Source organism: Periophthalmus magnuspinnatus, chromosome 13, assembly GCF_009829125.3.
Source record: "Periophthalmus magnuspinnatus isolate fPerMag1 chromosome 13, fPerMag1.2.pri, whole genome shotgun sequence".
In the NCBI taxonomy this organism is placed as follows: domain Eukaryota; kingdom Metazoa; phylum Chordata; class Actinopteri; order Gobiiformes; family Gobiidae; genus Periophthalmus; species Periophthalmus magnuspinnatus.
In genome coordinates, this window is record NC_047138.1 from 2,361,483 (window position 1) to 2,381,033 (window position 19,551).

At 41.9% G+C, this 19,551-nt stretch overlaps 1 protein-coding gene across 1 annotated transcript in view; it reads left to right on the plus strand.

Moving 5' to 3' along the window:
* Window positions 1-3,207: 3,207 nt before the first annotated feature.
* dpf1 (double PHD fingers 1) overlaps window positions 3,208-19,551 on the plus strand; it is a 73,406-nt gene continuing 57,062 nt past the window's right edge. The window contains exon 1 of the mRNA XM_055225929.1: window positions 3,208-3,363. Within this exon, the coding sequence (XP_055081904.1) occupies window positions 3,254-3,363 (110 nt within the window). The 5' untranslated portion in view covers window positions 3,208-3,253. The remainder of the gene's footprint in view (window positions 3,364-19,551) is intronic.

Consider the following 19,551-nt stretch of genomic DNA (forward strand, 5'->3'; position numbering starts at 1 on the left):
GGTTCCATAAGACATAGTTACAATAATAGATAACACAATAATAAAATAAATGTAAATCTTCCCTTTGAAATGCAGCAGTAATATTGTTGTTTTGTGGTGGAGGGTCTGTCACCTTCTTGTATCCATGGCTTGAATGTTCCACAGTAGTAGTATTAGTAATGAACCATTAGTTATGACTATGGACATAAGCAGCTGAAGGCACTAGGCCAAGTTAAAATCTGTGGAAAAAGGGACCCACCAAATATATTAAAGTATATTATAATTGCAATTAAACCAAATGAAATTGAATTAATGCAAAGTTTGATGAAATACTGTATAACTTTCCAAGCAAAACAATAACATTTCTATGAAGACATGCATATGAGGAACCTTCCACCTGAAAAGACACATAGTGCACCTTTATTCAGCTATATAAACTGTATAAACTATAAAATACTATGTGCCTAATATTACAAATTACTCGTTTATTTCTTACATTTGCATAAAATTGATGCGTCTCATATGTTACAACGTCATCAATTAGAGACATGAAAAAAGGAGGCTGGAGATACACAGGGCTATTAAGATCAAATCACAATAACATTTTCAAACCAGGAAAATGTCATGTAGCCATTGAGTTTTTATTGTTGTAGGAAGGCTGTCATGTTAGAGCTCTTTGCTAATGTTCATTAAATATTTGTTAGCGTAGATCTATAAATATCACATGTCACTGAATGGCTTCGGAGTGGCGCCACGGCTGCTGCATGTCAAAGGGAGGACTCACTATATGGACACTTTGATTCATCTTACACAAGGCAGGCCTCATATGGTGCTGCCTTACTCAAGTGTCTGTCAAATGCTATAGGTAGAAATGTCCTTGCCGTGAATCTGTGTAGAACAAAATATAGTTAGACACGTATAGTGCACAGTTAGTGAAAGCCTTTCCACATTGTTTTAAGAAAAATGTCTTCAGGCTCATGCAGAAAGTGCCAGAATTGTTGAGAGGGTTATCCCATTGGCAAAAGACCAGTGGTTTCCAAATTGTCTGATTGCTGGACCAAATTGTTTCACAGATCAATAGAACTGACATTGTTTTGGCTTCGCTGATAGAACCACACACCCAAACTCCCAAAGGTCGTCAGTGCAAAGCTCCATCTGCACAATTACTCTTTGTTTAAATGCACACTCCAAAATCTGATCATGATCTGATTTCTGGAGTTATCAGCCACGTAAATCAGTGTGAGTGTGAGTAATCTGATTTCTTTCTCACATGTGACAGACAAGGAAAATTGTGCAATAAAGTCAAACTAATGCGGCAAAGACAAAAACGAAAAAGAAAAATATTATTAAAGGTCTAAAAAGGATCAAAAATCAGATGTAATTACTGTGTTATCTGATGATTCTTTGACTTACTGACCGTGTAACTCATAGTCGTCTTCTTGGCCAAGACTCTGCACCAGCATCGCCTTCATGAATATGTATTTAAGTGTGATTATGTCGGAAGAATCATTTACTACTGAACAGATGAGAAGTGAATTAATAATGTAAAGCATCGTAAAGCACAATACAATAATACAGTATAGATAAAATGTTAAATCTGGATTAAAAATACATTAAAAGTAGATTTTTACAGCTGATGAATACTCTTCATAGTTGTTGTTTTTTTTTGTTTTTTTTTTACTCCTGCTTCAAATCAGAGGCACAACAGATGGGGAGGACTTAGGGAAGATAAAGTGAAGTCTGGAGGGTTTTGGAGAGGGTCCCACACACTCTGAGAGACAAATGTCTGAAAGAATCAATTATACCTCCAGCCCATCATTCGATTAATGAATAATTAACATTGCTCTGTACAGATCCGTGTAACATAGATCAGAGGAACATGGCACTGCGGCTGATGTAAAGAGAGGACGATGTGGGACCTCACCTTCAGACGCACCGCGGGGTTCAAGGACAAACACGAGTCGTTTAAGAGGCACGGGGAAACTTCTGGACACTTCATTTGCAGTTATGATTGGATTTCAACTTTCATATGAGGTTGATCTTATAATTTCAGGTGCAAGGAGTTCGGAGACACTTGTGCACATGGATAACACACACACACACGCACACACACACACACCCCCACACACACATGCACACACATACTGTATTTCAGTTTAAACATGCAGCTTATTCTGTGATTCAGGAGATAGAATATTTTCCATATCAAGTGCGGAGAAAAATAATATAGGTTCAATTTACCAGCAACTGACTGTGATATGTGTGTCTGTGTGTGTCTGTGTGTGCCTGTGTGTGCCTGCAGGTGTGTGTTTGTGAATGTAAATCTTTAAATAGTTCTTATCACTGTGGAGTTTATACGAAATAGTCACATATTAATCAAGAGGCAACAGGCGACGTTTCCGCTCCTGCAGCTGTGATGGAAATGCGAGAATATTAATGTTGTAAAGAGATTATTCTTGTTATATGTCGTTAAATGCATTTAATCTGTGTCAGCCGTGTTAGACCCAGACCCACATGAACCCGTGTGAAGGTTCTATGTCCATCCTCCAGGAAATACTTTGTCGTCTTATCTGTCCACAGGTGTAAAAGTTAATTATCTCTGGCGTGAAACAAAAGTCATTCTGCTTGGAAATGTTTGCAGCTTTGTCATTCTGGGATAAATACTCAAAGCTCAGATGCTCCGGGGACTGAGAGGCAGGGAGACGAAGGACCAGGAGGAGAGATGCTCAAGGGAAGAGACTCAGAGAGACTTGGGACCGGTCTGTGTCCAGGGGAGGTCTGGGCTTTGTCTATATCTGCTGTAACAAAGAATAAACTTTTTTTGTATTCCCAAACTCACCAGGCTTCACAAAAGGATTATTATTTACAGTATTTTTACAGTTACAGGTTTTATTCATATTTTTGCTTATATTTTTTTGGTATTGTCATCTGGTCCAAAATAATTCAGTCTCATTTGTCCCTCAGACCTTGGCACAGCCCTAAAGCCCAGAGCCCAGACTGACTCTCAGACATCCACATCCCAGCCTTGGCATAACTGTAGTCGCTTCTTCTTGTGTGTTTGGATGGAGGAGGAGGCGTTTGGCTTTGCTCTTGCCTGAGTCCGAGGCGGGACTGTTGCTCCACGCTCGCCGCTATCTGCCCTGGTATTTGTAGTGCGTCCTGCAGCAGCCTGGTCTCGTGTTGTCGTGCGTAAAAACTACACTTCCCCAAAGCTGTCACGGCGCGCTCCCGCCTCTCATTGGCCGCTCGCCTCCGCCGCAGCCCCAGAGAATGAATGAAATTAGAAATAGCAGCTACATTACATGTACAATACCGGGCTCTGCAGTGTTGCATTCTATCATTCTATATCAAAATGGCCACAGCGGTACAGAACCCTCTCAAAGCGTGAGTATCTGTATTTTTACCACATAGACATTTTCTTATGCGTACAAGCTTGTCACTGTTACTATCACGAGATTACAGATTTTAAACAAACCCATGCATGTCTGTGTCTTACCTTTGCATAGAATTAAGAGCAGACATGTAGAAAACGCGCTCGTGTGTTCAGTCACGGGAAAAGTTGCGCTGTTTTGAAGCCGTGGAACAAACTGAGTGTTTTTTTGCGCATGATTCGCCGGTCTGCAGCGCGTGGATGTTGGGGATGTATGGAGGAATGCCGGAGGTAGAGCTGGGTGACCCGGTATGTCCCTGGCGAGAGGAGGTAGCCAAGATCACGGCCAAAGCCAAACCGGGAGAGAGGGCAGCGCTGCCGGGGATCAGGGCTCGGACACGGCGGTACAAACGAGCCTGGCGCGCGTTTGGAGAGCAGTGGATAGCTGTGGATGTGTGGTTATGTGTGGTTATGTCTGCTTCAACTCTAACTTGATCCATCCCTTGCGTTTATTATGGCCATATAATGAAATGATGTGGCTGTCTAGCGTTATCCAAAACTAAAGCGCACAGCCTGTGAACAAGAACACGTCTCTGTCCAGTTTGGAGGGACGCGAGGGGATGCGTTGCCACTGAAGTTTCGCCTTTTCTCACTGCCTTTGTGCGTTTTTTAGGGGAGGTTTGGTGGTAAATATTGTGGACTGGTGTCAGAGGAATGCATCGCAGACGCATGGTGCCTGCTCTGTCTGGGAACCCGGCCAAAAGGTGCTGGTTTGACGTGCGTAAAACCGCTCAAAATCACAAAGGCAACAATTGTACAGTGAGGAAATAGGAAGTCGTGGTGCATTTTGGTGCTTTTTTTTCTGCAACAAAGAAAGTCGTGCATGAGCTGAGGGGACCCGACGCGAGGAGGATGCTCTGGTGTTGTTACCTGGAGTGGATATGGGCAGGTTGCGCGTGTCTGAGAGTGCCAACCAACCCGCTGTCTGCCTGTCTCTCTGTGTGTCTGATTGTCAGTCACTGGGAGATGCAGAGGAAGGCGACATTTCGTGCAATTCATGAAGTGCTCTTGACAGAAAGGAGCGGAATGAATTTGGATGCTGATTTGTCAACTGTGCTCTGCTGCTCCCATTGGCTGTGATGGTATTTGGATTCAGGTCCACTCACGTCTAAACATGAGTGATATCAGTGAATAATGCAGATTTAATGCTAAAGTGTGACAATAATTGATTGGATTAGAGGTGCTACTGGTCAGTTTTGGTGTTTTATGCAAGAGAGCACATATTTTAGCTGCTTTTTTTGAATTAATATGAAGAAAGTTACCAACCAAAAGCATGCTCCAAAGCCAAAATCCTCCTGGGTGTCCTAAGTGACCAAACCTATAAGTAAAGATGAGGTTCCTTCGTGGTCCTGAGAGGTTCCCCAGCTATAATGAAGGATGGGTCAAATGCAGGAGACAGAAGGATCAATAAAACAAAGTCTACTGTAATATTATTTGACCAAGTTAAACTGAATCTAGAAGAAAATCCCCAAACTTACCTGGACGACCTGCTTTGTATTATTCACAACAATGATGCCGATGAATGTGGCTAATTTGGCAACTGACCAGCTTTAATGTTTGGACAGTATCTCACCTGCTCCACATTTTTGATTAAGGGTCAAAGGTGGAGTTGGTTATTTTTGGTCAGACATGTTCAGACACATTGCGGAAGTCCAGGGGAGATTTGCAGCACGTGCAGTTTGATGGAGGGAGAAGGTGAGGATGGAAAAAGATGAGTGATTTGGCAACTCCTGCTAAAGGAAACTGCAGGAAAACAGGAAAGAACTCATACCTGGACACACTGTAATGGCAAATTGTGAAAAAATGTGTTTTTTTTAGCTACGTTTTCCTAAAAAGGCTATAAAACTGAAAACTTCTGGAGCTAAATGTTGCACAACGTCCCTCTAAATAAAACCTTTTCACCAAGACATCACATATATAAGGTCTGCATCTGGTTGGAAACGTGGTCCCCTGTTCTGCTCCCGGCGCTCAGCTGCACCAGGGGAGTTTAAATTGACTGATTTGCATTGAATATTCTGTACGAGACATACACTATTAGAGGAACAGTGTGAAGTCTCCCCCAAAAAGTAGCTAATTAGTGAGTCTGTACTTTCTGAAGGTCTTGTTCACCCATTTTCCCTCTGCTTTTTTACACAGACGACTCATATATCTGAATTATAAGGTTAAGCTGCAATACGACTAATTAGTTTTTAACTTTACTGGCGAAATGAGAAAACCAATTTTAAATGATACACGTTTCAGTCTTGATTTGCATTTAAGAACTATTAAAAAATATAAGAACGATTAGCCAGCGTAACTCGGATGTCATTTTATGGTTGAAGCTGCAGGTGTTAAACGAATACACGGGCGCTAACCACTCTGCCACTGTCAGTTTGAGTGTAAAATCTCTGTGTTTTCGACGTCTCAAGGGCTAGTGTTAAGACTATGTACTTGTGAGTGTATGTTTCCATGCTGTGCTTCAACTAGGCTTGATAATTAGCACAAAAACACCATTACAGCCTTATACAAATGAGATGCCGACTCAGTGAAACGAGCGAATAACAAGAAACTATGGCCTCACTGTTGGCTCTAATAAGGCCCTGGCTGTGAGCTGGACACACTGCTGCTTTTAAATAAGCCTAACATGGCGGAATAATTAGTAACAGTAATTACTATCTGTTATTTACATCTACATCATCATAAAGGTCATAGAAAACGAACATTAAACGCCTTTGTCTACGTTTTCTTGATAGATTTAAGTCAATTATAAACTGTTAGTGAGTCTTTAGGCCCAAATTGAGACCAGAGGCGACAAAGTATGGCTGCAAACTAGAAATTAATACAGAAATAGATACAAAATAGGCATCATTATTGTTATAAACTGCTCTGTTTGTGGTTTTCAGCATTTCCGCAGCAGCACGAGTCTTTGTCGGTGTCTGTACTGGATTAGACTCTTGTTTAATCTCTGCATCTGCCTTGTATTCCTCCCCTGTCCTGCCTTCACCCTCTCTCTCTCTCTCTTCCCCTTTCTCTCGCTCTCTCTTCCTGTCTTCCTCATTCTCTCTCCCTCTCTCCCTCCATCTCCTCCTTCATCCATCACTCGAGTCTCTCTTCTCCGTTTCCTGCATTTTTAGTCCCAAAAACCATTAGTAGCCCCCAACCCCCATTCCCCAAACACTGGCCATTTCTTCCTCTTTACATTGAGAATCAAGGCAGGACGCTGGTAAAATCCGCGGTGCATTTGGTCCGATCCCTGTGTAAACCTAATCGGATATCGTTTTCCGAAAAGTTACTTCAACGGGATTTACAGTAGATTTGAAACAACTTGAGACTGAGGACATTTTAATGACAAGAGTCTCCACCAGGACGCACCTCCACAGACATGTCTCCCTCCACTTTTTATTAGTTTACTTTATAAATCAAAGACATTCAAAGACATTTAATGACCTATAGATTTAATTATAGCTTCAAATCAAGTCGCTTTGTGTTGTCTCTGCTCTTCTCTGCCTGTGTAGGTTAATTAACAGCGTAAAACATAAAAAAAAAAGAAGATATTCAGCTGCTAACATAGACCTACATATAAGAGCATAAATAGCACAGGCAGTAGATGTAGTTTGTCATGTTTTTGTTGCCGTAGGCTCTGTGTCTGGTTAAGTTTAGGCACAAATCTGCACTGGTTAAGGTTAAAAAAAAAGATTTGGCCTTGTCTATAGTGTAAAACAAACAAAATATCAACTTTTGTAGCACGAACATTTAAAAAAGCAGTCAGGAAATCACTCACGGTGTTCTTGACCACTGTTTGTTTACTCTGAGGGACGTGTGGATGGAGGTAAGTCACGTGAGGGTTCTCCTGGTGGAGGTCTGCGGGTTGGATGCTCAGGATGGAGGTCTGGAGCCAGATCTGTCTCCTCCATTCTGCACAATTCTTCTGCACAATCACAGTTTTTGTTAAGTTTTGTTGATCCAAAAGTCAGAATCTTCGTCTCACACAGGCCTTTATAGAGCACATCATGATTTCTCCTTCATCCATTTGACCAAAACGCACCATGACGGCGTTTTCTGACAGTTGCAAGTTTGATTTGACAAACTCTAAACTGCACAAAGCCCTAAATGCTTTACACAAACAGCATATTCTGTCGACATGTTGGACTGGATTATCTGAATAAACATAAACAGTCGTACGGTAAAGTGTATCCTCTGTATCTGACCCTTCGCTCACGCCACTGGGACAACTTGTCAGGAGCGGTTTACCCACAATGCACTGCCCTGAGACACAGATTTTGTCCAGATTTTGAGCTAGACTTGGTATTGTGCATGTACAGTGCCAATGGAAAATCACACAGATGCAGGAAACATGCAAACTCTGCACAGAAATGCCCCGTGTCATGAGGGAGTTGAACCTGGGACCTTCTTGCTTCGAGGCGACGGAGCTAAAAACATCAAATGATCCAAACCGATGATATTCTAATAGTCTATAAACTGCGATTTCATCAAACCTGGATAATCCTTTTCGATGAACTGCTGCGAGAGATAAAATAATATCTTGAGGACATTTGATTCAACTCAAACTTGAAAATAATAGAAAGAGCGAAAAAGCAGAAGAAGTGACCTATATATACTTCGCAGTGATTGTCGTGAGCATAATTACAACAATGAGCTGTTCTGAGTAACATTTTTCTGCGAATGCCAGTTTTTCAAAGAGTCATAGTCGAGTTAAATCTATTACAAGAAGCAGTGGGTATTTCTTCACCCAGGACTGTGTTAAAACGGTGTACTAGGACAATTTTTTCCAAATATATACTATGATTCGTTTCTTTTTTTGCCAAAATATTACAAATTATTCACCAAGACGTTTAGAGATCACCCATTAAGTTATAAGAAAAAGGTCCACTGAAGTTTGGGGTAGAAGATTACTCACTTTTGTCAATATTTCCCGTCGCTAAATGTTCCAAAATGTCATTTACGCAGCTTAGATTCATCGAACAACAAGCCCAATCCACAGTTTGTTATCAGCTGGTCCCATGTGCACAGAAACGGAAAGAGGTATCGATAAATTCTATTAAAATTACACCATTACACACACTATACATTCATCCACGTATTTGTTTGTGCCAGTTTGAGGCGGTGTCCATTTCAGACGGTGGCGTAGCATTAGCAGCAGTGCGCCATACAGGGTCTATATTATTATTTCTGCCCTGCCTGACTGCACTGAGCTAAATGAGTTCACATAATAACCGTCTGTGTGTGCAAACAGTGCAGACGAAATCTGGGCCTGCACCAACACGATTTCTCCATCTCTCTTCTATCTCTACTTCCTCATTTGCTGCACTTTTGTTGTAGCCATTTTCTTTTTTTTTTTTTTTTATAACTTATCGAATAAAAGCTGTGGTTTTGTGTTTTTAAAGGTCCTAAGTTGCACAAAATGGACACTTTTGAGCTTTAAACCATGTTCTAATGATGTTACCTCATCAAAAACATATCTGGAGTTGTGTTTTGTTTCATTTACATGTTTGAGTAACGCTTTATTATCACTTTTTCTACATCCGCAAACCTCGAAATGCTCCGTTCCACCTTGTGATGTCACGAAGTTGTCGTCTTCAAGCTACATTTTACCTTGTGTGCGCCATAATCTGGCAAATCTAGGCATGAAATGATCGAAATTAATTAAACTGTGAAGGTGTACGGAGTTTAAAAACACAACGGAGCACTTCTTGTATCACCAGATGACATCACAAGGTGGATCAGACTGTTTTCCGTTTGAGAGAAGAACCTAAATTTGCAGGGTTTGTGTGATGAACGTCTGCAATTGAAACAAAACACAACCGTGGGAGTGTTTTTTGAGGGGGAAATAACATTATAACAGATCAGAAAATAGCACATTCTTCCCTTTAAGTAGTTTAAATGTTCTTTTCATGATCTGTATTTGGACTTTGTCGTTTTAGTGGAAGAGGATGGAGAGAAAGAGCATCAGAGAGAGGCATACATAAGTATTTTTAGCTGTATGACCTATTTCTCCAGTGCTACCTTATCCACTGTCAGTCAGAGCTAACCTTGTATGATTCAACCCGAGCTTCTGGCATTTTTGTTCTGGAGTTGGTCAATTTTGGTTGAAAATCTAGACTGTTATCTGTAAGAAAAGTGAATACAGTTGTTGGAAGGTCTGCCACTCAATTATTTAAATTTTTATACCAAAAGTAGCCATTTTCTTTCAATTATTTCACACCAAAGATACTGTCAAACACTGGCAAACTGTGGAAGTTGGAGAATTGTGTTAATGTTGAACTAAAAATGTTGATGAAAAAGTTGCGCTGACACTGAATTCATCTGAAATTACAAGACAAAACGATTCAAACTAGACAAATACAGGGAAGAACCAGCAAAAAGAAGCAGCAAAGTGTTCAAGATGCCACTAAAACTGGTGTTAACTGGGACGTGCTTGTATTGTAACGATATAATAACTCGTCGCTGTGTATGACCAAAGTGTAGACATGTGCGCCGCAAAACCGAGAGGGAGAAAAGTTGATCTAATTATAAATTCATTGCGTGTTTGCCTGTGACCTACAGTCTCAGAAGGGGGTCGGCCTTGTAGATTGTTGTTTTAATACAGCTCTGTTCCTCTAATACCAGCAGCACTTCGACGCTTTCGTTAACGTCGTAAGAAAATCCGCAGCAGATTATGTAAAAGCGTTTGTCTACGGTTTGATGGAAGCTTGTTATTTGTTACGTTACAGATTCAAAAGAGGCAAATTGTGTTGGTCAGATGTGATAATGACGCACAATGTGATGTCAGTTAACGGTGCTGAATGGCTGAGAGAAAGTGTAAAAGATAAATTTGAAGTTTGGACACGTTTTTGTATCACTGTTTCCAGGTAAAGTCGTGTGGAACTTTGTATTTTTCAACAATATGGCGGCTCATTTGTGGGTAAAGCTGCTTGATTATAGCCAAAATCATGTTAAAATCTCAAGTCTTCCATACGGTTACTTCAAAATTGTGCGTAGAAAGTACAGTTCTTCAAATCCAACCTCAATCCAACCCCAGCTCGTCTGCGAGGGCGGAGTCTAGTCGAAAACCAACGTCTGCTCTTTGCCTCTGCACCACTTTAATAAGGATGCAGACTGGAGAGAGAGAACGAGTGTGTGTGTGTGTGTGGAGGGGGGGGCTAAAGAAAACACACATGCACACTCCTCCACGTGCACAACACTCCTTCACGTGCACGCCCCCAGATACCGAGAATCCATCGCCATAATAAGAGGCCAAGTGCAGCGGTGATAAATCTCACCTGAAGGAGCTGTTGGGTTGGAGCAGATTGGCTTTAGCCTGATGTAGTGCCCTGGATGCTCACTGCTGCAGCCACGGGCCTCTGTACGCCCACACGGACGAGCCACGTGCACGGGCATTGTGTTTGAATGTAGGGAAGTACGAATGCGACTGCGTGAAATGCGAGGGAAAACAGGTACGGCTTGGTTGATTGGCTCGCGTGTTTAAAATACAACATAAGAGACACTTTAGCTGAAGATTTACTCATAGAAAATGCCATAATTCAATATGTTTCAAGGTTTCTAAAGCTCGACTGAGTGAATTTCTATAGGAGATTGTATAATTTATGATGTGCATAGACAAATAGTGTGTTTAAATGTGGGGAAGTGCAAATGTGACTGCGTGAAATACAAGGAAAAGCAGGTGTGCATGCAGTTTGAGAAGGGACAAGGGGTTTGACCATAGTCTTACAGCCACAGTTACAATTATAGGTCCACAGTGAATGTTCCCGTGAAATTAGGTGTGGTCCAATCGAACCTACTTACACAGGACCCAACCTCTCTCTTGATTGGCTCACATGTTCAAAATACAACATAAGAGCCACTTTAACTGAAGATTTACTCATAGAAAATGCCACAATTCAATATGTTTCAAGTTTTCTGAAGCTCAACTGAGTGAATTTCTATAGGAGATTGTATAATTCATGATGTGCATAGACAAATATTGTGTTTAAATGTGGGGAAGTGCAAATGTGACTGCGTGAAATACAAGGAAAAGCAGGTGTGCATGCAGAAAGAGAAAGGACAGGGGTTTTAAACAACTATTATAGGTCGACAATGAATGTTCCTGTGAAATTAGGTGCGGTCCAGCTCAACCTTTTGGTCATATCAGTCCTGATCAGCTCACATGATTAAAATATAATATAAAATACAATATACGCTGCTCAAGATGGACAGATAGACAGACAGATGTGCATAAGCTAACACAGTGTTTAAATATAAGGAAGTAGAATGGTGTTTGCGTGAAATACAAGGAAAAACAAGCACGTACGGAGTTAAAAAAAGAGACATGGATTCGCCTTTGATTTGAGATAACCACGCCTAAATCACGTCTTTCAGGTGTTATCTCTCCTGATTGGCTCACGTGTTTAAAATACAATATAAGAGCCACTTTAGCTGAAGATTGACTCATTGAGAACGCCACAGTTCAGCACGTTTGACGTTATCTAAAGCTCAACTGAGTCAATTTCTGTGGGTGATTGTATAATTTATGATGTGCACAGACAAATATATAGGGATGTGCAAACGTGAGGAGGAATGTACTGTATGTAGTGAGAAAAAGGACACGGATTTGACCTCAAGTATAGTAGTTTATGAGTGTTTTTGTGAAGTCTTTTTAGTCTTTTCTCGCGTGATAGCGTAACAGGACATATATTTTTATGCAGTTAAATCTTTAGCGCAAACTCGTGGTCCGTAGTAACAAAAAAAAGCCCAGTTCTTCTTCAATCTTTTAGCCAAAATGTCCTGTTGAACACATCGCTCCTGTCTGCTTCTCAATCCCGCACGGCTGCTACCTGCTACTCAACTGAGACCAAATAAATTAACCAATGCAAATTTCCATCAGTGAGTTCCTACTAAAGCCATTTTCCCAACAACACATTTAGATTGTTATTGATCTAGTCCAGTGATTCCAATTTCTCTGCAGCACATGGCAGACAGAAGAGCCGCTCGAGTTTTCTATCAGTACCACCGCGCGGAGAAAGAGCGTTTTTGTACCAAGTGTAATCCACGTACAATAAGTCAAATGGAGACCGGGACAATTACTGTAGTTAATATGCTATTTCATTGGTTTGTTCGGATTAATAGTGTGTGATGAAGGATCTCAGAAGTCACATAAATGTTCTGATTGAAATAAGGCGGGGAGATAAAACTCTAATTTGGCAGTATGAAGGAATCGTAATATGATTCAGTGCGTTTTTGTTTTAATGCAGCTGTATTTTCACGTGTGTTTCCTGCTCGTCCTATTGGTCAGTCTCTGTTATTTTAGGGTTGAGTGACAGATCGTTTCAACCAATCACAGCGTAAGAAGATAGGGATAAGCATTCATCGAAATCTACGCTTTTTTTGCCGTTTTACCTGTAAATTCACTGATTATTTACTAATTTTACATCGTTTTACCAACAGAATTTGTGGATACTTCCCATGAAAGCAGCACAATATCTGAACAGACTTAATTATATTCTACAGAACCTGCCCCCACGATCAAACACGTCCCCCGTTTGTCAGATCCGTGTTGTCTGAGCGCGTACAGTCGTCTTCAGGCCTCAGTACAGTGTAAACTCTGCAGATACTGTACATGTGGTGACAGTGAATGGACAAACTGACAGGTCCCAGCTGCTCCTGTGTCAGACTCGCTGCAGCTCCCGTCCATCTGTCTGTCACGGAGCGAGAGAGAGGGGATTTCTCTTTGTGGGTTTGGCTTTAATGTTGGATGAGATGTGTAAGAGATAATGACCCAAAGTGTGCACGAGTTTGACAAGAAATGAGCTGATCTGTTAACAGGTTTTCAACTATAATAAATGTCCCAGCTGTGTAAATTGGTTGCTTTTCTGTCCAGAATGCAAAGATATTTTTATAACGCAATAGACTTTAGAGGTATTATGTACTAAAAGGAAATGTTTATGAATGTATAGAACAATAAGTGCAAGTGCATAAATAGAGAAATATTGCCATAAAACCCAAATATTTTGAGATATTTGGGTTTTACGCCAATATTTCTCCAATATCTGAGATTATTTGTGTTTGTATTTTTGCGTATCTAAAGCGTGACTCCATTATGAACATGTTTTTTTGCGTTTTAATCAAATATTTGAGGTTATCTGTGTTTAGATTTCTGAATATCAAAAGCGTGACTCCATTATTAACATCTTATTTTGTGTTTGAATGAAATATTTGAGATTATTTGTGTTTATATTTCTGCGTATCCAAAGCCTTACTCCTTTATTATCATGTTATTTTGTGTTTTAATCAAATATTTGAGATTATTCGTGTTTAGATTTCTGAATATCCAAAGTGTGACTCCTTTATTAACATCTTATTTTGTATTTGAATGAAATATTTGAGATTATTCGTGTTGATTCAAAGCCCGACTCCTTTATTATCATGTTATTTTGTGTTTAAATCAAATATTTGTTAGCCGTAAACCTGCGATCATGAATGCATGTTTGAGACACGTTCACGTACGGTGTATAGTTTATTTGAGTCAACTGTGGCTGCACTATTTACTCTGCCTATGAGTAATGTTATGCACTAGACAGTATTGGGACATGCATTAATCAAGCCACAGTGCAGTTCAATCTTTAGGATTAGTTTGGCCGTTTTATTGCACCATTTGGTTAAAAGATGCTGACCTCAATGAATTAGACAGGGCAGTATATTCTTCAATTCCTCGTGTTACAGTGAGGTATTTAGGCCAGAATGCAGTTGTACAGTAGAATATGAACATTAAGTCTGAATTTTAACATCAGAATAGATAGATATTCACAGATATAAGGAGAAATCTGGATTGTATTGATCATTTTCTTGGCTGACAAAAGTATTACGAGTGATATATTGGTTCGTGTAACTGTAAATGTAAATATAACTGATATTTTTCACCAATATTTTGTATAAACTGCTCCAATCTCTGTGTGTCCACGTGCCAAATTTGTCCATCACATTTGTTTTTTTACATTTTATTTATCTGCAATTTAAAAAGTAGAACAACTGAACTATAATACGGCTGCAGGTTTACACAATCTTGCAACAAATATTTGCATATCCCACACAAATCCATGCTGTTTTTTTCCAAAAGCGACACGTTAATTTGTGAATGAATCTGTATCAGCCGCAGCAGAAAGACTAATCCTGTGGTACTGGCTGAATAAATAAATAAAAAAATCCATATCGTACCTCGCCTAAACTCAGCCCAGATTGTGATATAGTAAAACACGTTGAAGGTTTGAAACGTATAAACACGGTAGAAAAATAATGAGCACAGGAATAGATCTACTTGGATATAAACTTGAAAGCGTTTTCCCTTTTGCTTTTTCAGATGCAACCTGCAGCGCACTACACCAGAGGCTAGAGCCGGAAATTGTGCTGCACATGCAACTGCTGCACAGATTGGAAAAAGGAGAGAAAAAAGACAAATTATTTCAGAGAGAGTGAGGGCGACGCGAGAGAGGAGAGAAGAAATTGAATTGCGGGGGGGAGCGGCGGCGGCGGCGGTTTGGTGGAGGGGGGTTGAATTGGTAAAGGGTGATATTGCATAGTTTAATCTGTTGAGTTCAGCCGTGGCAGGGCTTAGGCGGCGTGGGGGAGGGGAGCCTGGTACAGTACAGGGCAGCGCTGTTACTTCTGTCTGTCTGTCTGTCTGTGCGCCGCGAAGAGACGACAAAAACAGACAAATGGAGACGGACTTATGGACACAACCGGACGTGTGGACGAGACGACATGGACATTTATTTAAAGCAAAATACAAGACCCAGGGAGGTGCATTACAATTGAAATACAGTGGTTTCTTGTTTATAGCGGGGGTCACGTTCTAAAAATAACCCGCGATAAACGAAATCCGCTTTATTTTTTATTATTCTATATGTTTCTGGATGTAAAACCCCTCACCACACACTTTATACACTTTTCTCACACAGGCGTTAACATTCTCCACGGAAATAAGTTTAATTAAAGCCAAAGGAACAATATTTTCGCAGACACGGGCCAAGTAACAGTCAGGTTTGTGGAAATGCAAGCTCACTCACGGTACAGACGTGTTTTTTTTCGACGTTTTTGTGCAGTAAAAGCATCTGAAATGAAGAACATCTTATTTTTTAGGCTATTTTTTGGCTAAAGAGTTACATAGTGGGGCTTTAAATACAATTAGCTCAGTTAATTTAGCAGGTTTAGCGTGTGCAGTGGTCCCTCGTTTGTACTTTCTAAAAATAACCCGCAACAGGTGAAATTCGCAAAGTATCAGCTTTATTTTTTTATATTATTGTCTATGTTTTTGTCTGTAAAACCCCTCACCACACACTTTATACACTTTTCTCACACAGGCGTTAACATTTTCTCACATTTCTCTCTCGTTTAAACTCTCTCAAAGTTCAAACCTTCGTAGGCGTCTTTGTCGGTGCAGAACGTTTCATCGACATTGTGGGTTTTGTCAGGGAGAAAACAAATTGCAAACGTACAGCACTTCAGAGTCACACTGAGATCCAACGTTTATGTAAATTTGTCTGAACACATTCTGTACTGGACAGGAGACACGGCACGGAGGAGACTGATGGACAATGGTCTACAGTCCAACAGCCAATCAGGACGCACGACACAATGGTCTACAGTCCAACAGCCAATCAGGACGCACGACACAATGGTCTACAGTCCAACAGCCAATCAGGACGCACGACACAATGGTCTACAGTCCAACAGCCAATCAGGACGCACAACACAATGGTCTACAGTCCAACAGCCAATCAGGACGCACAACACAATGGTCTACAGTCCAACAGCCAATCAGGACGCACAACACAATGGTCTACAGTCCAACAGCCAATCAGGACGCACGACACAATGGTCTACAGTCCAACAGCCAATCAGGACGCACAACACAATGGTCTACAGTCTCTTAGCCAATCAGGACGCACAACACAATGCAGGCTGTAAAAAAAACAAGCAAAATTGCACTAAAAAATCCACGAAACAGCAAAACCACGAAAGATGAATCGTGATATAGCGATGGACAATTGTACACGAGCATAATGCCATTTTTTAGACTTGTGTACTTTCTAAAATCCATACAAATGTAACGTATGAGTAACATCAGAAGATACTTGCATAGCACCTTTAATGCACGTACCAGAGTTGGAGAAATACTGTCAGAAACTTCAAAATCCAGTCATTATCAGCCGGTTTGAGTCACGTCGTGTTGTCCTGATACTACAATCTCAAACTCAATTTCAAGACTCGATATTCAACACCCAAAACACTTTCTTTAGACAACAGAATATCATTTTCAGCAGTAAATCACTTTCTTTTCCAGCTCCACATGGCTTTATATCTGTGTAATCCCTCAGTTCAGGCAGGTTCCACACTGGTCCATGGGCGTGTACTCGTCTACGTGTCTTTTTCTTGTTCTGATTCAGCTCAAGATCATTCTAAAGATTCACAAAAGGTTCATTTCTGTCCTGTAAATGTGACTTTTTTGTACCTAGACCTGCTCAAATGCGTTAAAGTATCGACTAGTATCTGATTTTTTATACTTTTGTCAACCCCAGAGTCGTGTGAAATGTGTTTCGTCTTGTCACACTCAAATTTAATTACTCAACTAATAATTCATAACCTGTTTGTTGAAAGTAAACTCAACATGTAGATACATATCCTGCTCTTGTAAGTACTGCGAGTGTTATTGTGAAGCGATTTCAAAATATTTCTCTGTTTTACTAGAAATATTACATCTATGTGCTTTTTTAATTGAACATTTCTCAATTAATTTCTCTGGCATATTCCCAGCAGAGTAATAAAGACCCTTTAACTGAGCTATAAAATCTCCCAATACTTAAATTGGCTCCCCTTTAATTACCTCATTCACCATCACTGGACATTTCTATTGTTTTACTGGCGTCTTGTCAAACTGTGGATTCATTTCTGCCTCTGTGGTTCAATCTGTCTTTGTCAATGAGCTCGTTTGACCTCTAGGGGGAGCCCTCTGTTTCTCTATCAGCTGGAGACCCGCCTAATTGGTTTGGTTAATTGTGCCACAGCCATGAACTGATCTGGCAAAAAGAGAGAGAGAGGAGAGGAGGGAGGGATGGAGAGAGGGAGGGAGGGATGGAGAGAGGGAGGGAGGGATGAGGGGAGGGAAGGGCGAGTGTGACACAGAGAGAGAGAGCAAAGGATAGAGTGACAGAGAGAGAGAGAGAGGAGAGGATGGAGGGAGGGATGAGGGGAGGGAAGGGCGAGTGTGACAGAGAGAGAGAGAGAGAGCAAAGGACAGAGTGACAGAGAGGGAGAGAGAGGAGAGGATGGAGGGAGGGATGAGGGGAGGGAAGGGAGAGTGTGACACAGAGAGATAGTGAGCAAAGGATAGAGTGACAGAGAGGGGGAGGGATGGATGAGAGGAGGGAGAGCGTAAGAGAGAGAGGAGGCAGTGACAGAGAGAGAGAGAGAGACCAAAGGATAGAGTGACAGAGAGAGGGAGGGAGGGAGAGGCAAAGGGAGGGAGGGAAAGCGTGAAAGAGAGAGGGGACAGTGACAGCAAGAGGGAGTAAAGGATAGAGTGACAGAGACAGAGAGAGGGATGGATGAGGGGATGGAGAGCGTGAAAGAGAGAGGAGGCAGTGACAGAGAGAGAGAGAGAGAGACCAAAGGATAGAAAAGATAGAGTGACAGAGAGAGGGAGGGAGGGAGAGGTGAAGGGAGGGAGGGAGGGGCGAAGGGAGGGAGAGCGTGAAAGAGAGAGGGGACAGTGACAGCGAGAGGGAGCAAAGGATAGTGACAGAAACAGAGAGAGGGAGGGAGGGATGAGGGGAGGGAAGGGAGAGTGTGACACAGAGAGATAGTGAGCAAAGGATAGAGTGACAGAGAGAGGGAGGGAGGGAGAGGCAAAGGGAGGGAGGGAAAGCGTGAAAGAGAGAGGGGACAGTGACAGCAAGAGGGAGTAAAGGATAGAGTGACAGAGAAAGGGAGGGAGGGATGAGGGGAGGGAGAGCGTGACACACAGAAAGAGAAAAGGATAGAGTGAGAGCGAGAGGAAAAGGCAAACAGAGGGAGAGCGCAATGGAGAGAGGGGGCAGTGACAGAGGGAGAGCAAAGGATAGAGTGACAGAGAGGGAGAGGGGAGGGAGGGTGTGACACAGAGAGAGAGAGAGAGAGAGAGAGAGGGAGGGAGGGAGAGGGGAGAGTGTGAAAGACAGAGGGGACAGTGACAGAGAGAGGGAGCAAAGGATAGAGTGACAGACAGAGGGAGAGATGAGGGGAGGGAGAGTGTGACGTGTGACACAGAGAGAGAGAGAGAGAGAAAAGGATAGAGTGACAGAGAGAGGGAGGGAGAGCGTGAAAGAGAGAGGAGACAGTGACAGAGAGAGGGAGCAAAGGATAGAGTGACAGAGAGAGGGAGGGAGAGATGAGGCGATGGGAGGGAGAGTGTGAAAGAGAGAGTGGGCACTGACAGAGGGAGAGGTAGAGAAAAAAGGGGGAGGGAGAGAGAAAGAAAATAGAAATGAAAATTTATGAGAGTGAAAGAGAGAGAGAGGGAGGGAGCAAAGGATGGAGTGACAGTGAGAGAGGGAGAGACGAAGGGAGGGAGAGCGTGGATGAGATAAAGAGAATGAGAGGGAGAGAGAGACGAAGGGAGGGAGAGTAAAAGAGAGAGCAGGCAGTGACAGAGGGAGAGGAAGAGAGAACAGGGGGAGGGAGAGAGAGAAAGTATAGGCAAGAGAGAGAGAGAGAGCAAAGGATAGAGTGACAGAGACAGAGAGGGAGAGACGAAGGGATGGAGAGCATGAAAGAGAGAGGGGGCAGAGATAGAGGGAGAGGAAGAGAGAAAGAAAATAGAAATGAAAATAAGCCAGAGAGTGAAAGACAGAGAGAGGGAGAGACGAAGGGAGAGTGTGAAAGAGAAAGGACAGTGACAGAGGGAGAGGAAGAGAGAAGAGGGGGAGGGAGAGAGAAAGAAAATAGAAATGAAAATGAGTAAGAGAGAGAGAGTAAGAGGAGAGAGAAGAGAAAGAGCAAGGGAGAGAGGTAAGAAAGAGAGAAATGGACGTAAAGGGAGAATAGATGACAGGAGAGAAGGAGAGAGAGAGGGAGAGATAGAAATGGCGCTGCATTTTGGAGTGGGCCACTTGTGCTGGATGGAGCTGGAGGGATCA